Raw genomic sequence first — 21933 nt, 5'->3', positions numbered from 1 at the left:
AGTTTTTTCAGTCTATCTCCTTATAGACTTATTATTTCTTCAACGTGTTCTATTCCAGATGTGTTTTACTTTTAGTCTGCCATGTGGCAATACAATTTTTTAATTATTTTGTACTTTTTTTCAACTTTGTATTTGAGACTGGTCCCTATACTGAAGAGCACCAAAAGGACAATTTTGCACAATCTCTGCACATCCAAGTAGCACTCCTGTCCCAATTTTTTTCATACTGTGAGGCCTATTCAGTGCAAGAATATGAGACCCCTGGGTAAGTTAAGCACAAATACACAAAGTACCACTAAAACAAAGCAAAGTACCAACCGCTCAGTCTGAATCCTATTTATGAATATAATTTTATGTCAAAATCTAATATCACACATTACCAGAAGTCAGTGCATTTGGATGATGCATGACATTTTATATTTCTTTTTCAAACTTCCCCATAAATCTGGATTGTCTTAATGATGAGCAATGGATGACAGTCAGCCCAGTTTGTTTTGTGCAGACAGGACTCCCTGGAGGCCAGCGCGTTCCACTGGTCACTTTCCTCTCTGTGTAAAAAAACAGGCCTACCAGCTGTTCTACAGCCCTAATCACAGCACAATGCACTTTGCTCTAAAACCGAGACTCTGCCTCAGGTAAATGCGAAGTGAATGATTGGATTATTGTTCTTTCATTTGGCTGTGTAATAATGGCTGGATTATAAACATTGCACAGTATAGATTTCCTGTCAGATCCTATGAATCAGACATCCTTATCTCATTTCCAGACTGCCACTCCAGCCAATGATGCCATCTCACTCCGAGGTAGCATGGGAGCGCAGAGAAGAAGCATGTGTATTAGCACACATCTTAACATAAACTGTAGATGTAAACATAAGCAGACAGGCAGACACCAGGCTCTGCACGGCCACAAGCAGCACTAAAACCCACCTGTCTATATAACTTAAGCCAGGGAGTTTAGTGCACTGCTGCGCTGAATCCAAAAAGAGAGGAGACAGCAAAGAACAGCAATGGGGAGAGGGGGACAGGGAGAAATTTTTTCTAAATGAAATTTACTGAGTGTGGGGATGGAGGATGGCTGACAGCAGGTGGAACAAGAGAGGCTGAGGACCCTCTGATTTGGTTTAAATCTTTCAGAAAAATGTTTGAGGTTGAATTATGCAGTATTTTGGGGCAGAGCAGGAGATTGATGCTTGGACCTCCTACGTCCAAGCATGCATTTTGCTTTCTGCCTCGGCCACTCTCTTCTCACTGATTTTTCTTTTCACTGGATTACCAACGCTGTAATTGGGTTAGGGAGCTGCTTGTACCAGCAGTCGGAGCCCAAGCATGCTTTTGGTGGAATCAGTCTAAGCTCTCAAGTCAAATCCAGAAAGTCAACCAAACAAAACAACAGACTGTCCTATGAGAACAAATATGCTATAGGCCCTGAGTGCACAGGGACTGAAGGAATAATAACAACATCATTAATATTACTCTCACTTTAAATTACTTTTTTGAGTTATTTTTTTTTTTGTCTAACAGTCATTCCCTACAAGTTCATTGGACTAACTATATGAACTGACCACCAAAACTGTTGTCAAGCACTGTGCCATTAAACATTTTCTTTTTGGTGGGTTAATTTGGTCCTTATATCTCTCACAAATTAAGTGATCCTTGTGCTCCTCACACAACTCTATTTTCAAATGGCCTACAGTTAATTACATTTGAAAGGAATCAATAATGCGTTGCAGTGTCATTCTTTTAATGCCACTTTATTTTCTCAGTGAAATTATTACACCATAGAGTGGAACTCATTTCAATCTTTCAGCCTAATTCATGTAACTGCACATTTGTAATGTTTATGGATGCACTTTCTGCGTTACAAGAGCCCCTGTTGTGTGCTGGCACGGTCCTATCTGTCATTTATTCATTTTATGAATTGCACTTGTACCCTGAGTAATAAATAAATAAAGTGTACCTCCGCTGCAGCTTGTAGCTGTGTTGAGATAGCCCTCCCTCTAGTGGAGATGCTGGAGTCGGCTGGCGCTGTCAGATGGCTTGGTGCTCCAGGGCCCGGTCGAGTCTGGAACAAGAATGAGAATTAAGAAAAAATACAAATTATCTAATAATTCTTCATAAATATCCTGCGTTTTGTTTCCTCCTTAAACAAATTACATTTTCCAGTATTCAAATAGACTATAACTGTAGGCGCCTAAGGCTGGAATAAAAATGGACTGATTTTTAATTGAGTTTTATGACAACATACGGTGTGAGTAGGCAACACTTTGGGATGCTCATCCTTTAGTTTCCTATCATTTCCTGCGTGTATAGCCTGCACTGGCTTTGAATGGGCCCTAAAAGTGGAGGAAAGTGCAGCTGTGGACGCAGGGTTATGTGATCTACCAGCGGAGATCCGTGCCACAGACGAGACGCTGCTATTGTGCTGTTATTTATTCATCAGCAGTGGAAACCGCCGGGCAGCACCGGGCAGCCGCGGCGTTCAAACCTTTTCTGTCTTCTGTCACCTGACGTTTCCTCGGGTGAAATTGCCCACGATCACGTTATGGATGCAGGGTAAACTTGAAAGATTAGATTAACATTTGGCTGAACAGCAGCCGATCATACTTTTAGACTTTTAGCTAGCAATTACGCATAACTGCTCACGTGTGCTCATCATTAGCTAATAAAGACATAAAAGTTTAGTAAATGAGCAAAACTTTGTATAGGTGATCATACTGATTAATACACTTAAATACTTGAATATAAAACATGCCGTACCACAGTTTATAAAATCTAAATGTTATTTGCGGTTTATATTTTTAACCACATTTCCAGTCCGGTTGCTCGCAGTCGCAGGAGGTGTTGGGTTAGCCACAGGGCGCACACCGGAGGAGGGGGTGAATATGGTGTCTCCAGTATGTGACAGTAAAACGGTGCACGCAGAGACAGACAGCCACAGCACACCGCCTCCCCAGCCTGGACCAGAGGACCAGAGATCGCGCTCCTCCTGCTGCCCTGGTCTGCACCCTCTGCACCCTCACCCTCTCCAGTCCACACCATGCTGAGGAGCCGGAGCAGTGACATGACCTGTCCGAGTAAGACACTCTACTAAGTTGCAGTATGAGTTTGTGCATGTTTTTATTCAAAGATTTTGTGCAGCACTTGTAACGATACAGTGGATTGATTTGTGCTGATAATTGAGATGCGTTTTGTTTTGTTTTGACAGACTCTAGACAAATGTGTTGCTGCCTGTAATATTTTATGAAAAGTAAATTATATTTTTCATAGTGGTTTTGGGTTGAGTAAATATGTTGTGGCTGTCTTGTTTAGTTTGTACAATATATTCACTGGGCCTACTTCAATATTATTGTAATTAACAATATTAAATGGATAGAATAGACAGAATGCAGTTGTTTTATTTTTACCCAGTGTGTAGTTTTCTTTGTGAATGATTGAATTCATAGTGCCTTTTCATCCCTTACTGACGTATCTTCTGTCAAACAGATTTCTTTTATCAGTTCAGATAGGAGCCTGAAGTAGCTTATACATGTCAGGTTGTGTGCTCTGCCAGTCACAATCCTGGAAAGCACGCATTCAAATATGGTCAAATATGATAATCAAACGCAACAAGACGGAAACAAGGCTGTTTCTCTACCTGAGACGGCCTTTGTTTTCTATTTGTATTAGTCACGTTTTGTGTTAGTCACATTTGTGTTTTGTTTCGGTAAGGATTTTGCTCTCACACGAGATAGATGCTGTGTGATGTGTGCATTGGAGACACTACTGCTGCTCATCAATAGGCCTGTGATGATCAATAGCCATTGCGTGATGTTTTTGCATTGATTACAGAAATGTGGGCTGATGAATGCAACTGGATTCCTCTCCAGGGCTTATGCAGTTCCTGTTCAGAGAGAAAGACAGGCATACAGGCCACTTGTTCTCCTTTGAGCACAGGCTGCAGATTGAGCTCATGGGTGCTGCTCCTCTACACATCCAGACTTTATGAACTTTATGTGGATGGATTGAAGTTGACAAAAAAAGTGGAAGTCTGGCTTGTCTTGTTAGCTTGAAGCAGTGTCACACTGGACTTTACTAACTCACTGGCCCCCTCGTTTCTTCAATAAGATCCCATGGTAAGCTCTGTTTTTATAATGTAGGGATACAGTAACATGCAGACCTTCACTGTCTGTGAAATGCTATCTGCATTCTCCACATTCTTACTGAGCTTCATCAACGCTGAAACACAGGCGCTTCTAAAGCAGGGGTTAGACAAGACAGAGATGGAGTTTCCAGTGCTGCAGAAGCCGAGGGGCTTCCAGAATATGAGTTATACTGAGATCATCACAGGTGGCGAAAGCTTTACAATGGTCCCCTCACACGTGCAGTCTCAAACAGTGCAAGCCACCAGCTCATTTACTGTTTGCAGTGGCCTAAAAGCTATTGCTTTAAGAAAGTGAATTGCACCCTGTGGAGATGGACCCAGATTTGAAATGTGTTTTCTATGTTGTCACAAACAACTTTTGAAGTATAGTTTTTATAACCAATACTTTGTGTAGGTGATCATACTTTGGGTTCAACTCATATTGTTAAATTATACTAATGTTGTTAAATTATTATTTTTTGAATAAAATTTTTTTTGAATGGTCCTGAACAGAAATTCACCACTCTCAAATATGTGCAATGATAAACAAAAGATTGCACATTTACTTGTAACGTGTGTCCCTCAGTTGAGTGCAGTGAACATGTCCTACATGTTTCTTTGACTCTAGCTGCTGTAGTTGACTGGAGCTCTTGACTTGGATTTGTCCTGTGGTTGTGTCCCATTGTTATCCCGTGTTTGTGGTGCTCTGGTCCTGTTGCGTGCCGACTGCTGTCTGCTTTCTCTGGGCGCACATTGCGAGTGAGTGGAGAAGCCCTCCTCCCAGAGCTCCGCCGGCCCCTCTGTCGCTTTAAGTCCTGCCCCTCAGAGCCAGCCAACAGCAGCTGTTCCATATTCATCAAGCCCTGGAGTCTTAAAGAGCCCTATCCTGAGCATGGAAAGAGTCATTCCTCTCAGCTGCGCTCTCATGCTCGCTCCATCTTAGCGCTCATCCTAGTGCCGCACGCGTGCTACTCCTAGTCCCTCCCCTCTGCCTCTCTCACACTCTCCCCACTCTCTCCCTACACTGTCCTGTCTCAGATCCACACATGCACGCTTTCAGCCCGTCCCAGTGCCACATACCTGTGCAGGCCGGGGGGACTGCCGCTGGAGGGGCTACCGCCAGCCGCCACTGTCTCTGAGCTGCTCTGCTGCGTCTGGAAGAAGCTCACAACTGTTTTCTCTGTCCTCTGCTCTTATTCCTGGAATGCTAAAACTGGACTGATGGACATTTCAGAACTTTGTCTTCCAGACCCTCTCAGCTATCATAACCAGTAGGTGCACCTTTCTTCTCTCACTAACCAAACCACTCTTTTCTTCAGCTCTGTCTGTGTGTGTGTGTTTGTTTTGTTCAGTCAAACTTTCTTTCTGTACAGTGTCACTTCTCCATGTAAAGTACTTTAGCTTACTTGTTTCACTTTTCTCTTTCACGTTTTACACTATTCAGGCCAATGTGTTGCATGGTCTGTTACTGGTGACATTTCCTCTATTCTAAATTTTATTCAGAGCATGGCCAATTGATTTTGCGTGCCCTGAAGCAGAGGAATATTTTCCAAAGAGGCTGAGGTACCTGTCTTGTTAGGATAACGGTGTGTGTTGATGACTTTGTTAGCGCTGTATTGTACTGAGTCAGAGTAAAATAATATTGATATTATATTTATTTATATAGCAAATGTATATCCAAAAACAGGACTAAATGTTAATGTAAGTGCAGAGAGCAGGGAGTTAAAGCAGCGGCTGCAGCCTGGACTGTGTGCTCTTGAACTAAACTCATATTTATTTTATCAAACAAACCACTGTGTTAATGTTTCAACATGACAGTTTTCTACTGGAGTTTTAAATGAGCCGAGTGAAAATGTTATTAAACTTAATACAAATATAGCCATGATTTTAGTACATCACAGTTATTATTATGATTATAACAGTTAGTGTCATTATTTATATGTGATTGGTCTTAATGAAGGAGTTATATTTTCATCAGAAATGTAGGTTCCTCTTGTGTTCTTTCTCTCAAAAATTATTATTTTTGTTGTTCGAAATGTGTTACTGAAACGTGTGTTTTAACCGTTCTCAACATTAAGGTCGTAATAAAACATAAACAATTTTTTAGATATACAGTTATTTCAGATTTTTAATGTTTACAACTTAAACTACTGCATATTCTTAGCTTTGCATTTTTCTAGTTTGTGATATACTTGAATAGACTTACAGAAAGTTGCTGCTCAAGCCAAATGCACATCATTTCAGAAATAGTTTTATTACACCACTCCTTTGTTAAATCATGTGTCCTTTTTGATCACACCTTTTTTAGGTTGTCATATAAATCATTTTGCATTAACAATTTCTTATCTTTTATTATATTGAAATGTAGTAATTTTTCTAAATACTTTCAAACTTAATTACACTTAATTATGAAGTGAAGTGATATTCTCAAAAAAAAAATTTTAAACATGCACTCCCTTGTCTTAATTTATTTACTTTGAACACTGTATAGCCTAAAATATTTGGCAAAAAATACATATATATATATATATACACAAATTATTAAAACTGTAGCTGTTATATTATATTATACTAATATTTATATTCTATTTGTTTTTAATTAAGTAATGTGTTTCAAATTTTATTAACAAAAATCTTCTCAATTTAGACCTTTTCAAGCAATTATAATCAATGAATTGGTAAACTCCATGCAGTGTTTTTTACTTTTCCAAATGTTTCATGAGCTCATTTTGAATCAGGTTGATCTATTTATTTGTATATTTTTAATGAAAATAACAATTCTGAACTGAACTGATTGTGCGCTCTGTGATGTGACTGGGAAGAGCTCTCCAGCATTGGCCTGAGAGTGCTGCTCTTTCTTCTGTCACCTGCCCTTTCTCCTCTCAACTCTGTTTGCCCCTCTGTCCTGCCCCTCCGTCCTACCCTTCCGTCCTGCCCCTCCGTTCTGGCCCTCTTGTCTGAGAGGATTAGTGGGACGAATGCGCTCCATGTAATTAGCACAGCACCGTTGTAGTGTGCACTCTGTAGGCTGACCCCAGAGCTTCCCTAACACCTGACAATCTTTGCTTTAGTTCGTAACCCTCATATTACAAACATAAATACAAGTTTTAGACATTGTTCCTCTTTATTGTAACTTTGCATAAGGGCGCTTTATTGTTGTGTAATTGTTTGAGCTGTCAGCTTGTTTTGGGTCTTGTCTGTTAAGCTTTGTCATTAAAAAAAAACAAAACATTAGGCACTCTCTTTAAACGTAACTCTTTCTGCTCATTTGTTATATCATAACTTAAACAGCACTACTGCTTTAAACACACGCTTTTCAATTTCCTTTCATCAAATAAAAGCATTTTCATGTATTTGTTAGATCGGCAGAAAACAGTGAGCACACATTGATGAATTAGATTTCAATTTGTTTGACTTCATTCCCGGTCTGCTACTTTAGAGGCTGCAAACGCTCCACCCGTCTGATTCTTATTAGGTTTCAGAAAACAAGGCGCGGGAATTGCATTAGTGTATCTTAAGTTAAAAGCTCTTTGCTCTTTGACCAAGTGTTTCATTGTTATTGGGGTAATCAGATTTTTGCTGTCTTCATGGAGATGCTATCACGGGCTGGAGGCAGCGGTGGGTAACCAAAGCAGCCGTGCACAGACACTATCCAGATGGGATCAGCTTACGGTAATTTGGTTTCAGAATACATTACCAGAAGAGGCTCCTGGCCGAGCATGACCACGCCGCTATGGGCCTGTAGTGGACTGTCCGGTCCTCCCACTCCCACATATTCTTTACTCTGACTTGGGATGGGACTATCATCAGAAACATGTTTTACACTGAGTTTGACTCCATTCTGAAACCTTGTTCCTTGTACCAACAGGGCTTTGTCCAATTCATTAGAGAGATTCCTGCGTCCCCTGGCCACGCTGGAGCCCTCTCATTTCTGGTATCTAGTATCATTACTTTTCCTGTAAATATGTCACTCAGCCTTTGTGTGGGGGAGGGAAGCATGTTATCTCACTGCAGGCCAAAGGGATGCACAGACAGGATGTCCACATTTGTGATGTTCACTGTGTCTACGTCCATCTCAATGCATTATCCTCAATACATTTCAGCTTATTTTTTTTAGATGGCATTAAATACTTTTACACACTCTATTGGCACTCAACAAAACTAACTACAAGATACAGACACAACTCTAAAGGCAACGGCAGGTGTATTTCCTCCATCTTTCAGTCAAAACCAGCTCAAACTTTTACTGACTAAACAACCAAAAAACATTTATGAACCATCAAATCACAACCTTTTCATTAATATTACAACAGGAAAGCAAAGTATATTTAAGAAAAGATACAAGCTTAACTTTGTAAATCAGCTCCGCTATTGTAGAAGTCATATATAAGATCTCCTGCCCTTTAGGAGGTGCAATGATCGTCAAAACCAAACTGTAAAGTGTGTGCCACTTACCTCAACAGATTAGTATTAGATTGTGTGTGTGTGTGTGTGTGTGTGTGCATGGGAGTGTCTGCTTGTGCGTGTAATGGTATGTGGGCTTTCTCTGTTTGTTATGGTGCATTTGTACATTAATTTCACATTTACACTTTAGTTCTCACACTTGAAAATGGGAATTAGGCTGGATAGCTGCATGCCTGTTTATCAGAAAAGCTTATTGGTATCGAGCGGCCTGTTGTTAGAAAGCTATGTTTCAGAGCAGTAATTGAAATGCAAAATAACGTTACGATCGATGGTTAGCTTTGTTTATTTATGAAATCAATATTGAAACGGTCCGTCACAGTAGCAGCTGTGATTCTCACTGACAGCTTCACCAAGTCTCCGCTCTGGGCCTGGCACGAGTGGCATCCATAGAGCACCACCCTCTGCTCCAACTGGTAGTTAGATAGTAGATAGCTATTCTTTTTGGTTTATGCTGGCAGACTTACATCAACCTAAGTTTTATTATTTCAGAATAATGACAGTGTATGGGGGGGGCAGTATAAATCAAAATTAGCCCCTCCCTTTTATCAGCAGCACTATTTATGGGCAAAGCATGGCAGCTGGTGCAGATGAGCCTGTATAAAGCTGGGGGCTAGTGCTATGTCTGCTCAGCCACATGCACTTGTAACAACAGTGTTAGTGGTGAACAGAACATCCCAGCATCCTGAAGCTCCAAGTTTTGGCTGAAAGATGGTAATCAAAACAAAGTGAAAATTTTAATGGGTGCAATTATCAAATCACAGAAGCTGCAGTTATGAAATCTGCTGGGCTCTGTGAACATTGTGAAAAGATGGAATTCTTGTTTTAGTTCAGCTGGTAAGATCTGTAAAACATCTTTCTGCAATTGCAATACATGTAAAAAAAAAAACAAAAAAAAACGACAACACACTTAAATATTGTTCCAAACTCCTTAAATCTCAGAGCTGAGCGAGTCTCGCACGCAGACTGATAGACAGAGCAAACATTTACACTGTGGATTGTGTTGAGATGCTCCAGTGTCCCTGATAAACCTGTGCTTTTCTGCCTCTTCATTCTCATTTTCATGTATGTCTGTGTTTGTTTGTATTGGGCTTTTTTAATGAACAGGATAATTTATGGCACAAATGGGACAGGCTCTTTGTCTTAAGCAGGTAGTGATTCCCCATAAGGAAAGATTAATGAAGTAATTTCATGCATGACTTTATGCCTCCATCCATTGTGTCCACACCTGCAATACGCACTAGGCTACAGTATATATTCTATGGAATGCTCATGTTTAGAAAAGAGACTGTCAGTGAGTGTGCAGGAGTGAGTTTCTTCGTATTGTTGCAACTGTGCTCTGATATCGGCGCCAGTGGATCAGTTACATATTACAGGACAACATTGTGTCGGATGTCATTAGCTTTATGCCAGTGTTTATTCATATTGCCAAAAGATTGCTTGAAAAATGTGATTTTAAGAAAACATTTTGCTGTGTGTAAAACTCACAATGTGGAATACATATGTCTCATGAAGAAATGCTCTTTTTGACTGTGATAAAGCTGATATATTTTGGTTTCGGCTGTGCCCCTTGATAATGGGCACTTGCTCTTTACTTCCTGAAGTGAGCCTGTTGTCAGAACCAGATCTGCCCCGAGCGGCCCAGACAGTTTACGTCAGGCCCACAGCCGCTGTGCTGCCAGAGGCTGCTGCCAGGGTCGCTCTCAACAGGAAGAGGAGCAGATCAATAGATGTGATCTGTTTTGGAGCTGCTGGAGCGCAGGCTCATGTTGTCGTAGTGGAGTGAGCTCATGGCTTTATAAAGACCACTGCGGCTCGCTGGGCTAAAGCTAAATATAATACTCTGCGGCAGACTGAAAAACTTAATTGCCCAAGCCACAGAGCAGCCTGGTCCCCCAGTGGTAACCCGGCACTAGCCTCTACCCTACGGGCTATTGATCCAGGCTCCGACCCTCCAGTGGTAGGTACGCAGGACACTCGCTCTGTGTTTGTGGCCTAATGTATCATTTACCGGCTGCTTCCTTCTTTGCCTAGTCTGTGTCTTCTGGACTGGCTTTTGTTTGCCTTCACATATCAGCACATCATACATCTCTGTCCACTTCTCTTCAGTGTCATGCATATCTGTTAATAAAGGGCCCTCCCTCCACCTACGGTGGGCTCTCTTTGCCAGAGCAGGACTAATGAATGAGAAACTCTTTAAAATTAAGGGCCTCCCCCTCCTAGATTAACATGGGACCCTGTGGACAGTTTGGCCTCCAACCAAACCACATCCACCACCCCTTTTCCCAGCAGACCTGTGTGTTTGTGTCTGTGGCTGCTAAATGCTCACGCCCATGTGCAGTGAGCCAGTGCAGCACAGGGACATGTGTGCCGTCTCCAGAGGCCACAGCCTTTATTCCCGTGACAGTCATTAACCTGGTACCAGGCGTCCTCCATATTTCAACAGAGTGCCTGAACCTCAATTTCCCCCTTTTTCCCAGAGCATGCCGGACCCCACATCCATAGCATTTACATTTCCCCAGAGAGCTCTCTTTCCTCACGGCCTGGTGACACACCTCAGTCTGGAGGTATTACTTTGGTTAGAGTTGGTTTGCTGTGCTCTGTCCATCAGCACAGTGTGACAGTGGCCCCTGTGGAAAGGGTCAGCATGGCAGCTAAATGCCGACCATACAGAGACTGTCTGCGCTGAGAGCACATCTGTCAGGAGGTAATTGACTTGGTCCTAGTAGTGCTGAATCTGGGGCCACTGGTTTTACAGCACTCACTGTCCTGGGCTCTCCACTCATGTCTGAATCACTCTCACCTGTGCTGTGATACAGGAGACATGTGGGAGAGGCCTGTAGTTACCCAAAGAGCAGCAGTGGATGTGCACGCAGCTCAGCGGGGATACCTACAAATTGAGTCAATTAGCCCCCGGATGTAGCGTGTTCTCACGACACTGTGGTATAGTGTTCATTGTGAGGAAGTGCTGAGACATGAGGGACAGGAGCTCTCAGTTCTGTTCAGGAAGTGAAGAGGAGTGTGAGACGAGCCGGTGGATCATTAGGCCGCCTAATCCTGGTCACAGCAGCACCACTGGAATGATATTAGGGATCTGAAATGCAGTTAGGAGGGCCAGGTGGAATCAAATTAAAACCAAACTGCACAGTGTGCGATTGCAGGCCCATAACCCACTACTCAGCATGAATTTTGATCGGTACAAAGGGAACAAAAGGAGGGAGAACAGAGGAGAAAAGAGAGAAAGGGAGATAGTGTATCTTAGACGAGCAGCGCTCCTTTGGGCAGCAGACAGCACAATTTGAAATGCTCTTGAGGAAGAAAGGAAGACGCAACTATGGATTTTAACGCATTAGGTCTCAGTTATTTCAGCACACCTTTTCCAGCATGCCCTCTGTAACACACAAGCTAATTAGCATGTGGTCCACACATTGAATTATTTATTAGGACCATTGCTGCTGTCATACTATTTAATGTTCATGATTCATTTTCATATACAGTTGTAGTTATAGATTTAAATTAGACCTGGCCCATTAGAGATTACGAATATTTATAGAATTGTTGTAGTCTGTTTGATTAATAACTTTGCTTTAAGTGGTTAGTATTGCCCTCATATCATTAATCAATGTATGCAGCTTGTTAAAAACATAAGCATAGTCATAGTATAATGTGTCATAGCAGACTGAGTTAAGGGAGCCGGGCTCACACATTTATTATAAATGACCACATAGAGCCGGAGGGGAAACAGTTAAGACACTTAGCAATTATGCTAAGTGTCACCCTGAGGATGGCCTTTGAACCAGGGTTAAGCTTACTCTGAATTTGTGAAATAAAAGCTAAATGGAACCATCTTCTTCTGCTACGTTTTAAAATATGGCCTTTAATAAGCCAAGTGCAGGTGCCCTTTTGCATAGGTGCACATATTCCTCTAAAATAAAGAACATAAAGCAAATGAACACGCATTCATTTACACACGCTTTTGTTGCATTTATTAACCACAAACTAAAATTTAGATTTCTCAACTTTAAAATTTAGATTTCTCAAATTTATTTTATTGGGAGAAGGTTGTTATGAACCACAGCAAACATTGGTATTGAATTGTGATTTTAATCTCTTTTTAAACATGAAGACAGTTTGCTAATACTTCTCGGTATACATAGTTGTTATCTTGTGTTGTAAACACATCGGTCAGATGCCACATCTTTTTTTAGTCGACTAATCAATCAGTAATCAGCAGTGTGCCTTGTTGAGCAAGAATTTCTTTAGTTGACTACTGCCCTAGCAGGTAGACTTTTCCTTAATGCCACCAAAGGAATATGCATTGTACAATAAAAAAAATGCAGTTTTAATATTATACTTGTACCTTGAAAGTAAATTTTGTAGATTGTTCAGACCAAAGACTGACTCCACAAGGTCAACAGCTTTAACAGGGGCCATTTTTATTATTTATTTTAGCTGTTAACCTTTTTCAGAATTTCCGGAAGTGGTGGCACCTGGAGCTCAGATGAATATACATGACAGCAGGGATGGAAACCCGGGAATGAGATCTAATTTGACATGCTGACCCCTATCTCCACAGGCCCAGTGAGGCAGGGTGAGAAAATAAGGTTGCCCTCATGACCCCTGGGCCTGAACCCCTCCGTCACACACCCTTACAATTAAATCAGCCTGGAGCCGGAGGTACTGCAATGAACCAATAGGGGACAGGCCAGAGGCTCCTCTCAGGTGCTCTGTGATGGACAGCTATCATCCAATCAGCCAGAAAGCGTGAAAATCTCTCTGCTGATGCTAAACTCACATGTCAAATGTGTAAACATTAGCATTAGCTGGCAATATGCTAATGGAGCTAATGTGGTAAGGCACAAGATGGTCTGTCTAGCTGCCACTCACTAGGAGCTGCTGTGCCTGTTTTTGCATAAGCCACACAAGGCTCAATTTTGTTAATGCAGGCAAGTGCAGGGGACCTTTGACCTCTGCTACGGTAACCAATGCAAAGAAGTGTGTCTGTATGTTCATGTGTAACCTTGCCTTGACCGTAACAGGTCACTGTGTCTACACCACATCTCCAATACATTGAGTTATCCATCTCCTCTGCCCATCCACTGCTGTAAAATTAGACCTGGATAGGTTGCTAAGTTGTTCTCCCCAAATATGAATTAAAGGTTCTGGAGCAAGACCTCAATGCATTCAAATGAGCAGAGGAGGCTTCAGAGGGCATTTTCAAGCCCACCCAATACTGCCAGCATCATAGTCCAGCATACAAAAAACTTATGTGACATATTTCATTAGTTTCATCATAATAAATCTGATTATTACCGATATGTAATATGCATGACACATTTTTAAAAGTGCTTGTTTAATAACTATTAGTACATTCACACAGTGCAGCTGCTGTGGTGGAGTGGCTAATGAGATCATCTGAGAATGAATGCCTTAATGGAAATACATGATGTTCAATGAAAAAGAGTAGCTCACAGCTAGACAGACCAACAAACATCAATGAATGCATTTCAAATGCAAAATTTATAGAAATTATATATTTTTCACTTAACTATTTTAAGTAGTAGAAGATGTGACCTTAGAGTAGAGATTTAATCTTTTTTTTGTGTGTCTGTCCTCTCTCGCACCCCTCCCCTCCCCCTAGGCTGTTGAATAGAATGGCTGCTGATGACCGGCACCTGCCTTCCAGTTGTGGGTCCTACATCAAGACAGAGCCATCCAGTCCCTCCTCAGTCATCGATACCGTCAGCCATCACAGCCCCAGTGGCAACTCGGACGCCAGTGGGGGCTATGTGAGCACCATGAACCACTCCAACGGCCTGGATTCTCCTCCCATGTTCACCCCCACCGGCCTTGGCCCGGGATCCTGCCGCAAGCGTTACGATGACTGCTCCAGCACCATCATGGAGGACTCCTCTATTAAATGCGAATACATGTTGAACTCCCTTCCCAAGAGGCTGTGCTTGGTCTGTGGAGATATAGCCTCTGGGTATCACTATGGGGTAGCCTCATGTGAGGCCTGCAAAGCCTTTTTTAAAAGGACAATACAAGGTATACTTTATTATATGAGAATGCCAATGCACACACATACAAACACCCCACAGCAAAACAGTTGATTAATAGTACAAATAGTAACAGTATGTGGAGTGTGGCTATCTCTTAGGCTAGGATGGCTGTAGCACTAGGAGAGCCTTTTATCACTGCCTTGTTTTGTGTCTTTGGACAAGAGTGTGTAACTGCCTATCTTTGATGCATGAGGCATGATGCATAACGGCTTCTATTAGAGAGGTCCCACTGAGTCATCTGGAAGATTGTTGAACTTGGAGAGTAAGCTCCATAGCTGCTGTTGGGACCTAACTACAAAACACCAAGCAGAATTTCTACAAGAGAACAAGAGTTTCACAAGCCCAGCACATGTCCTTCAGTATTTTCAGAAAATCTTTATGAACAGATCATGTTTGGCCTTTCTCCCTGATAGGTGTTGATTTTGGCCCTGATGGCCCTATCAGCTTTAGACAGTCTATGTACCTTTTGCAGACAAACACAAGCATTAGGCCAAATCCTCATGTTTACTCATGCTGCCATCAACAATCCTCTATTGAAAAAAATTAGCCTTTTCTCTCAGGCTCAAGTAACATAATTTGGTTTTGTATCCTCACTCATCGCACACTGACAGCATCACAATGATAGAAAAAAGAAACGACTTAAGTGCTACAGCCAAACAATTAAGTCAAAGGTACATGGGAAAAACACAGAAAGCTCCTCCACACTGTGTATTGTCGATTCAAAATCCCTCTCTTTTTCTTCTTGGAGGGCTGCCTGTAATGGAGCTAATCTGCCGTCGTTTGTCCGAGCCACAGGAGTTTTGTCAATAACAATCAGCGTTTGGAAAGTGTAATTAAGGCCGAGGCTTTTCATTAGGAGAAAGGGAGGGGGCTGTCTCCAGGGACGGCCATGCCAATTAGAAACTCAGGCACGCGTCGGCGGGTAATTTCAGGGAAAGGAGGGGAAAAAACCCAAGACTTCTTTAGATTGGAGAGGGACCCTGCTGCTGCTTCAGAGGAGAGCAGGAGAGGCTTAATGGCATAATAATCAGACCAGGGTCCCAGACAAGGAAGGCAGAAGGACGCAGGCCCTATTTGGGGGAGGTGTAAGCCTTACAAAACTGATGAAAGGAAGAAAAATGAACAGTTAGATGGAGAGTTCTTGAAGGGATGAGAGCGCTGCTGATGAAGAGATTCATTAAAGGAATAACAAAGTCGTTCTGGGTGGAGTTACAGACAAGTCTCTGTAATGACAACAAATCAGTCATTAACACAATGTTGGAGGACTCTTAAGAATAAGAAGCCTTAAGTACTTCAGTCTAACTTGTGTTTCTTGTTCATCCACCTGTCTCTGTCTTTTCAACAGCGATACACTGAATATCCATCTTCTAGCACTTATTAATTTAGCAAATGCTCCTTGACCCCTCACATGAGGATAGTTACATTAGTCAAGGCCAGGTCCAAATTAATGTCAGCCCTGATGCCCATCCATCCTGGATGTACCTGCACTCTGGCCGGTCCCCAATCATAGCCCCATCCCTGCACTTCTTGTGTGCCACCAATCAAAAACATGGGAGCGTGTTTTCTACCCATTTTGAACCCAAGTGTAAAATTGCTTGAAAGCAACTGAACTCCTTGGCCTTCTTTTATATGAAGTAATAGACCTTGACAGAAAGCCTGTAAAAGTCACTTTAGATTTTGATGAGAAATACCTGCCATTTTAGTGTAATTTACTTACAAGACCTGACTTTCCCCCCTGTGCCCTGGCATGGGTCCTGAGAAGCCATAAAATAGATTGAGACAGATACTTATCAAGAAAAGAAGGAAATCTTTTTCTTATTTATTTTTTTTTTACAATTAGGTTATTGGTAACCATAGCATAACCTCTAGCACGTGGATAAGCACGCAGCCAGCCATATCGCTTATTTCAGGAAGTCCTGGGGATTGTTTGTTGTCCACTGGTCTGATGAAGCGGCATCTAAAGTTCTAAAAGATGCACTCCTTACTAATGGAGTTTCAACCACCTGCTTGGGATGTTATTGAGTTATCTGGAATGTTCCACATTTAACTCATCTATCTTCACGGAAACAAGTTGATGACGTCACAGGACCAATTTACAGGACAAATCTGTGGAGAAAAGCCCGGTCCCGCTAAGTGTGGATGTTTCTCAATTTTTAATTTTAATTTTTAATTATTTTTTTTTACCACAAAACCACCTATAATTAATGCAGGTGTGGAACACCAGAAATGTTATATAGTGCACCTTTAAAGCTTTGGCATCCAACACCAATACAAAAAACAGTGCATTAGCAACATTGGCATATGTAATCTGACATTAAATGTACCGTTTACATCTAATACCTGCTGTTTATTATTGTAATGTTTATATTGCTCTCCAATGATAGTGCCTTTATTATGTTCACTTTAGTCTGTAACAACAGAGAGAAAAGCCAATCAGAGCTCATCAGCCGCTTCTCTCACACCTTTATTTACTCCATTCCCAGAGAGATGAAAGGAATTAGCATAATGATTTCTATCACAGATATAAGCTGAAATTTCTAATTATTTGTAACAGCTTGGGACCCCCGACTTGATCTGTCCAATATTGTTAACATAATTGCATAAGTTGTCAGAGGATGTTGGTGGGCTTGTGGAGAGATGTCAGTGAAATATCACTGGGCTTTCTGTTACTTGTAATGTATACAGTCAACACACTATGTAGCAAGTTTGGCTAAGGCACATTTTACACACACTGAAACTCAATTTTTTTCTTGAGCAATCGCTATATAATAATGTCAGTATAATCATAGATTACAACATAATTTGATAATACTCTAAGAAAGACTAAAGCTTAAGAATTACCAATGTCAAAAGCTTTATATCTTCAACTGAAAAGGTGGATAATTCAAAGTCCTATGCTGAAGCCTCTATTATATGGAATCCCTTTATTGAAAAGGCCTGAACAGAGTGAAATGTAGGGAATCAGACAGCAGCGGAAGAATCTCTCAGCCTATTACTAATGCGGGGCGCACCAGAGACAGCTCTTTTATTGTGGAGCAATGAAACTCTTTTTCATTGGAGTCAGACGTTGCAGCTGAATAATGCATTAGGGCCCTTGCCACTGCTCTATGTAAATAGTCAACAATGGCAACAGCGGTAACAACAGGTTTGGCTTTGCCTCAATATTATGTAAAGTGGTCAGAGGCGCATGTCCGGCTATTGTGGCTTTAGCTTGACCACCGGAGTGGAGGGTACAGGAGATGGGCCGGACATGCACAGAATACATGAAGAGGGTCGCTGGCCGCTGGCCGCTGAGGCGTTAGCGAGGTTTTAAACATTCACCTATGAAGTTATGTTATGGAGCGTGTTTGTAGTAGGCTAGTTGTTGTATGTTAGCAAAATGTTAAAAGAAAATGACAAGACATTGTATTTACCTCCACTGAATTCAAAATCTCTGAATTTCTTTATTGTTTTACTACTTTTTCTGTTGCCACACTCTTGAAACTAGACAGTTGATCAACCTGCATAATTCCAAAACAACATACAAATATTATCTAAAAAGATAAACACTAAATATATTGTTTAATATCCTTGTCAGATATGTTTTTAACTTCTTTCTCTTTCACTTGCAGGTAACATAGAATACAGCTGTCCGGCCACAAATGAGTGTGAGATCACAAAAAGAAGACGCAAATCATGTCAGGCTTGTCGCTTCATGAAATGCCTAAAAGTGGGGATGCTAAAAGAAGGTAAGAACAGTTTTTACTACCACCATATTGGATTGTAATTTACATATAGTTTGTATACTTTCTATAATTGCAATGTCAACATCAGTCTCACAATATTATGACAAATTTGTAAGCTCCTGGGCTTAAAATGCATTGATCAGTTGCAGTGCATTTGTAAAATAAGCAGAGTGAACAACGTTGAGTAGACCGTTTAAAATAGAATCCACAAAAGCCATGCCATGGAAGACTGGAGCATTTCTGTAATACTGTGAGCCTCACCACAATAAATATAATATATATAAGCATTATATATAATAAGCAATATAAGCATTTAATACCAGGTACCATGAGATTTGGATGTCATTACTGCCCTACTAATTTTCCTAAACATCCATACAATGAGTTGGTCTGTCCGCCCACTAACACCACAGTGGTAAATAATTTGCACTTGAGCTGGGGACAGAGAAACGCTGAATAGGTTGATGGCTTTGTCTGAGTAATAGAAATGTAACCGTAGTGCTCCTAGAAGGACTCAGGCCAGGTCCCTCAGCACACACACACACACCAGTCTCAGCTCTCCTCGGCATATTGATCCGCTAAATGTTTTTCCGAACATCCCAGCTCTCTTCCTGTGGATGGTTTTTTAAAGTCACGCCAACAGGGAATTCTGTGACAATTAAACATGCTTCCGATGGATTTGTCTGGCTGCCCTCCTCCTCTGTCCACATGGCCCTGAAACCCCAAGAGACACCTCGGGGAAGCACCTTCTCTTTCACCAGTTACAGATAGCATTGCACTAGTGGTTTTTCAGTAGCCTCTCTCTGACGCACTGTCTGTCAAAAAACCTGAAGAAATGAATAATGAAAGATGTGCAGCTTGGGGTTAAGTGGTGTTATTACATTTATTCAAACCTCCTATGGGAGTGGAAAGAGAATTTGTTGCTTTTTGCTACCTTAAGTTGTTACAGGCTGCATACTTACTTACAGCATACTTAGAGACGTGACGCTACTTGAAAATGTGTTTGTCCTTTCTGCCAAATGCCGTAATCTCACTATTTGATTGCTTGTTTTTTGTTTTTTTATTCTTTTTTTTTGCTTTTACTTCATCTGCCCTAAATAACTGACTTAATGCAAACAGATAAATATTATGTATGCTTCTGACACCATATATATCTATTGAACCCCCACCAAAAACTGCCACCTTAGCCCATGTGGATCGTCAGAGAGTAACAGAATCTCCTGTAGCCAGATAAAGCCGCGGTGCCAGAAAGATGGAGTAATCACATTACAATCTGATGAAAAATGTATGCCAATATATCATCTCAGAGAATAAGAGACTACAAAAATACATAGTCGTGGCTATTAATGAATGACCAGTGTCAGGTGAGTGTAAAAACGGTGTAAAAGTCAAATATGCTTAGCCCAGTCAATTCTGCACTTTTCTGTGTATCCAAAAGCACAGTGAGAGAATAAGAATGACTCCATTTTACATATAGCTAGACTCCCTCACTCTTTTATTGTTCCTGTCCACTTTCAGCTAGCATAGTGTCGGATGAAACAGTGTTGTTCAAGTTGACATATGTCTAGAAAGCGCTACCGCTCATGTGACCGAATTTCAATACTGTAGAAAGGTTACATAGTGTCTCAGTAATTGTAAATTTACAGAAACACTGTACTGTAACATTGCTCCCATATGTCTTATATGAAGTAGAGACATAAAGTAGTAAATCGTGGAATATGAAGAGTAGTAGTAACATTAAGTGCATTACTCTCTGGTAAACAGTGCAGATAAAGAGCAGTTTCTTGGAGGAGTGGCTGTACTATCCTGACTGTATAAAAGAGGAAGTGATCAATAGAAGAATCAAATGTCAGGGGCAACAGGTTTTTCCTCTGATCAATGGAAACGGATCAGAGCTTAAAGCGAGAGAGAAGACAAGATACTATTGAGAGATTACAATGACATCATTCAGCACTTACACCGAACCCACTTCCTTTATCGCTTACTGCACAGGCCCTGACCACTCACACACAGTGTAGTATGTACTGACGATACATTTTTGACAGATTTGAGCAATGCACACATTTGAATTACACAGTCTCTAATAGTTTGTACCATTTTAAAAGCATTCTGAACACGGAAGTGACCTTGTAGCTAACCTGTAAATGGAGCAGGTGTCACTATGGCAGCCCAGGGGTCAACAGGTGAAGCAGGGGGCAATGCGGGACCATTTTTCCACTCCCCTTGCTCATCACCTAACATGATTAAAAATGCTGTGACACACTTCAAGCATGCAAAGCTGGCAAGAGGGGCCTTTTGAAATAGTGCTGATGGTGGTTTAGTGGGCGGCTTCCTTGAAAGGCAAGGTTCACCATGCCTTGCCATGTGGCCTTCTGATTTTCCCAGCTAAAATAGGGTCTGCCTAAGCCCCCTTTGGCATTGCCAACCATCCCAGACATCCTGACACTTTCCCTAGGGAGAGACATCAGAACAGGTGAGAGACTCAAAATAAGGACCCCTACTGCGGCCGGGCGCACAAAGTGAGTGAAGACAGCCCCTTTTGTAGGCTAGTGCTTGGAAGGGGATTATTATTGTTTTTGGAGAGAAAGAGGAGCCTAGGGTCAGCTGGCCCTAGCCCCCGCCCTGGGCCAGTGATAATCCGTGCATAAATGCCAGCCGCCTTGGCCACAAGCCCTCTGTCCCTCCAGCCTGCTTTGAAGAGATGACACCCGAGCCCAGTCTGCTCTCCTGGTCACACTGTAGCGGCCCATAAAGCACTGACATCAAGTGGTACGCCACTCTTTTCACACATTTATAAGACACCTACTGTTTACTCTGGAGGGAGCCAACCACTCAGAGTCAAATCACTTAAAGCTGTGCGAGCCAACAAAGGGACATCTGAACCTCACAAAGACTTCTTTAAAAGCCTGGCCATGGTGTGCGGCAGCACCAGTCAATGAATCTGCCTCTGCTTTAATCAGTCATTCCGCCACAGAGTGTGTGTGCCCCATCCGACACTAAAATGAGACAGGTTAGTGCCAGGCTTTAATTCCTGTCAGCATCTGTTAATTATGGCCAGGACTGTTCTAATTAAAAGAGGCACCCATCTACCTTCAGCAATGGCTTTGCACTGGGCTCACATAGCCCATTGACCAGGTGAAGGGAGCAGTGAGGACAGAAGACATTGAGAAGTCTGTGTACAGTCTTCTGATTACAGCTTTATCATCTTTCAGAGTAAGCAGAAGATTGGAGAGGCAACATTCACAAAAAAAGAATAATACAAAAGAAATAGTTTTCCATTATACTTTCATGTGTACATGTGTACAAGGAGCTCATTCTCTACTGCTTGCTGGAAAGACTCAGTTGGGAATTGGGCATAATTGGGTTAGTGGGTTGTCAGTGTCAGGAAATTGAAAGACACTTCTAATCAGATTTGTGTTTCAAGGGAATCAAATAATTTCTGTTAGTGTAGGAAACCTTCACTGTTACATTGCATTGAGTGTATATTAGTAAAAGTTATCTCAAATCATTGCATTGTATTAAAATATTTGTGAGTACCAATGCACATTACTTCCCTGTGTCTG

The 21933-nt window shown here is 41.6% G+C and overlaps 2 protein-coding genes across 6 annotated transcripts in view; both read left to right on the top strand.

Annotated features, from left to right (window-relative positions):
* The window catches only part of LOC117390876 (G patch domain-containing protein 2-like), a 95950-nt gene that overhangs the window by 37790 nt on the left and 36227 nt on the right, over nucleotides 1-21933 (top strand). The gene's annotated exons all lie outside the window — the stretch shown is intronic.
* The window catches only part of esrrb (estrogen-related receptor beta), a 34475-nt gene continuing 15557 nt past the window's right edge, over nucleotides 3016-21933 (top strand). For 2 of the 5 annotated variants that reach the window (XM_033988571.2, XM_033988570.2), the window contains exons 1-4: nucleotides 5056-5393; nucleotides 7991-8056; nucleotides 14225-14631; nucleotides 18257-18373. In XM_033988571.2, coding sequence (XP_033844462.1) covers nucleotides 5344-5393; nucleotides 7991-8056; nucleotides 14225-14631; nucleotides 18257-18373 — 640 coding nt within the window. In that variant the 5' untranslated portion in view covers nucleotides 5056-5343. Of the gene's footprint in view, nucleotides 3077-5055; nucleotides 5394-7990; nucleotides 8057-14224; nucleotides 14632-18256; nucleotides 18374-21933 lie in introns of those variants that run through there. The other 3 variants (XM_033988572.2, XM_055230970.1, XM_055230971.1) reach the window with 2 other exon arrangements.

Source organism: Periophthalmus magnuspinnatus, chromosome 22 (genome assembly GCF_009829125.3).
Source record: "Periophthalmus magnuspinnatus isolate fPerMag1 chromosome 22, fPerMag1.2.pri, whole genome shotgun sequence".
In the NCBI taxonomy this organism is placed as follows: domain Eukaryota; kingdom Metazoa; phylum Chordata; class Actinopteri; order Gobiiformes; family Gobiidae; genus Periophthalmus; species Periophthalmus magnuspinnatus.
The sequence above is the reverse complement of the archived record's forward strand: the minus strand, read 5'-3'. Positions and strand labels throughout refer to the sequence as shown.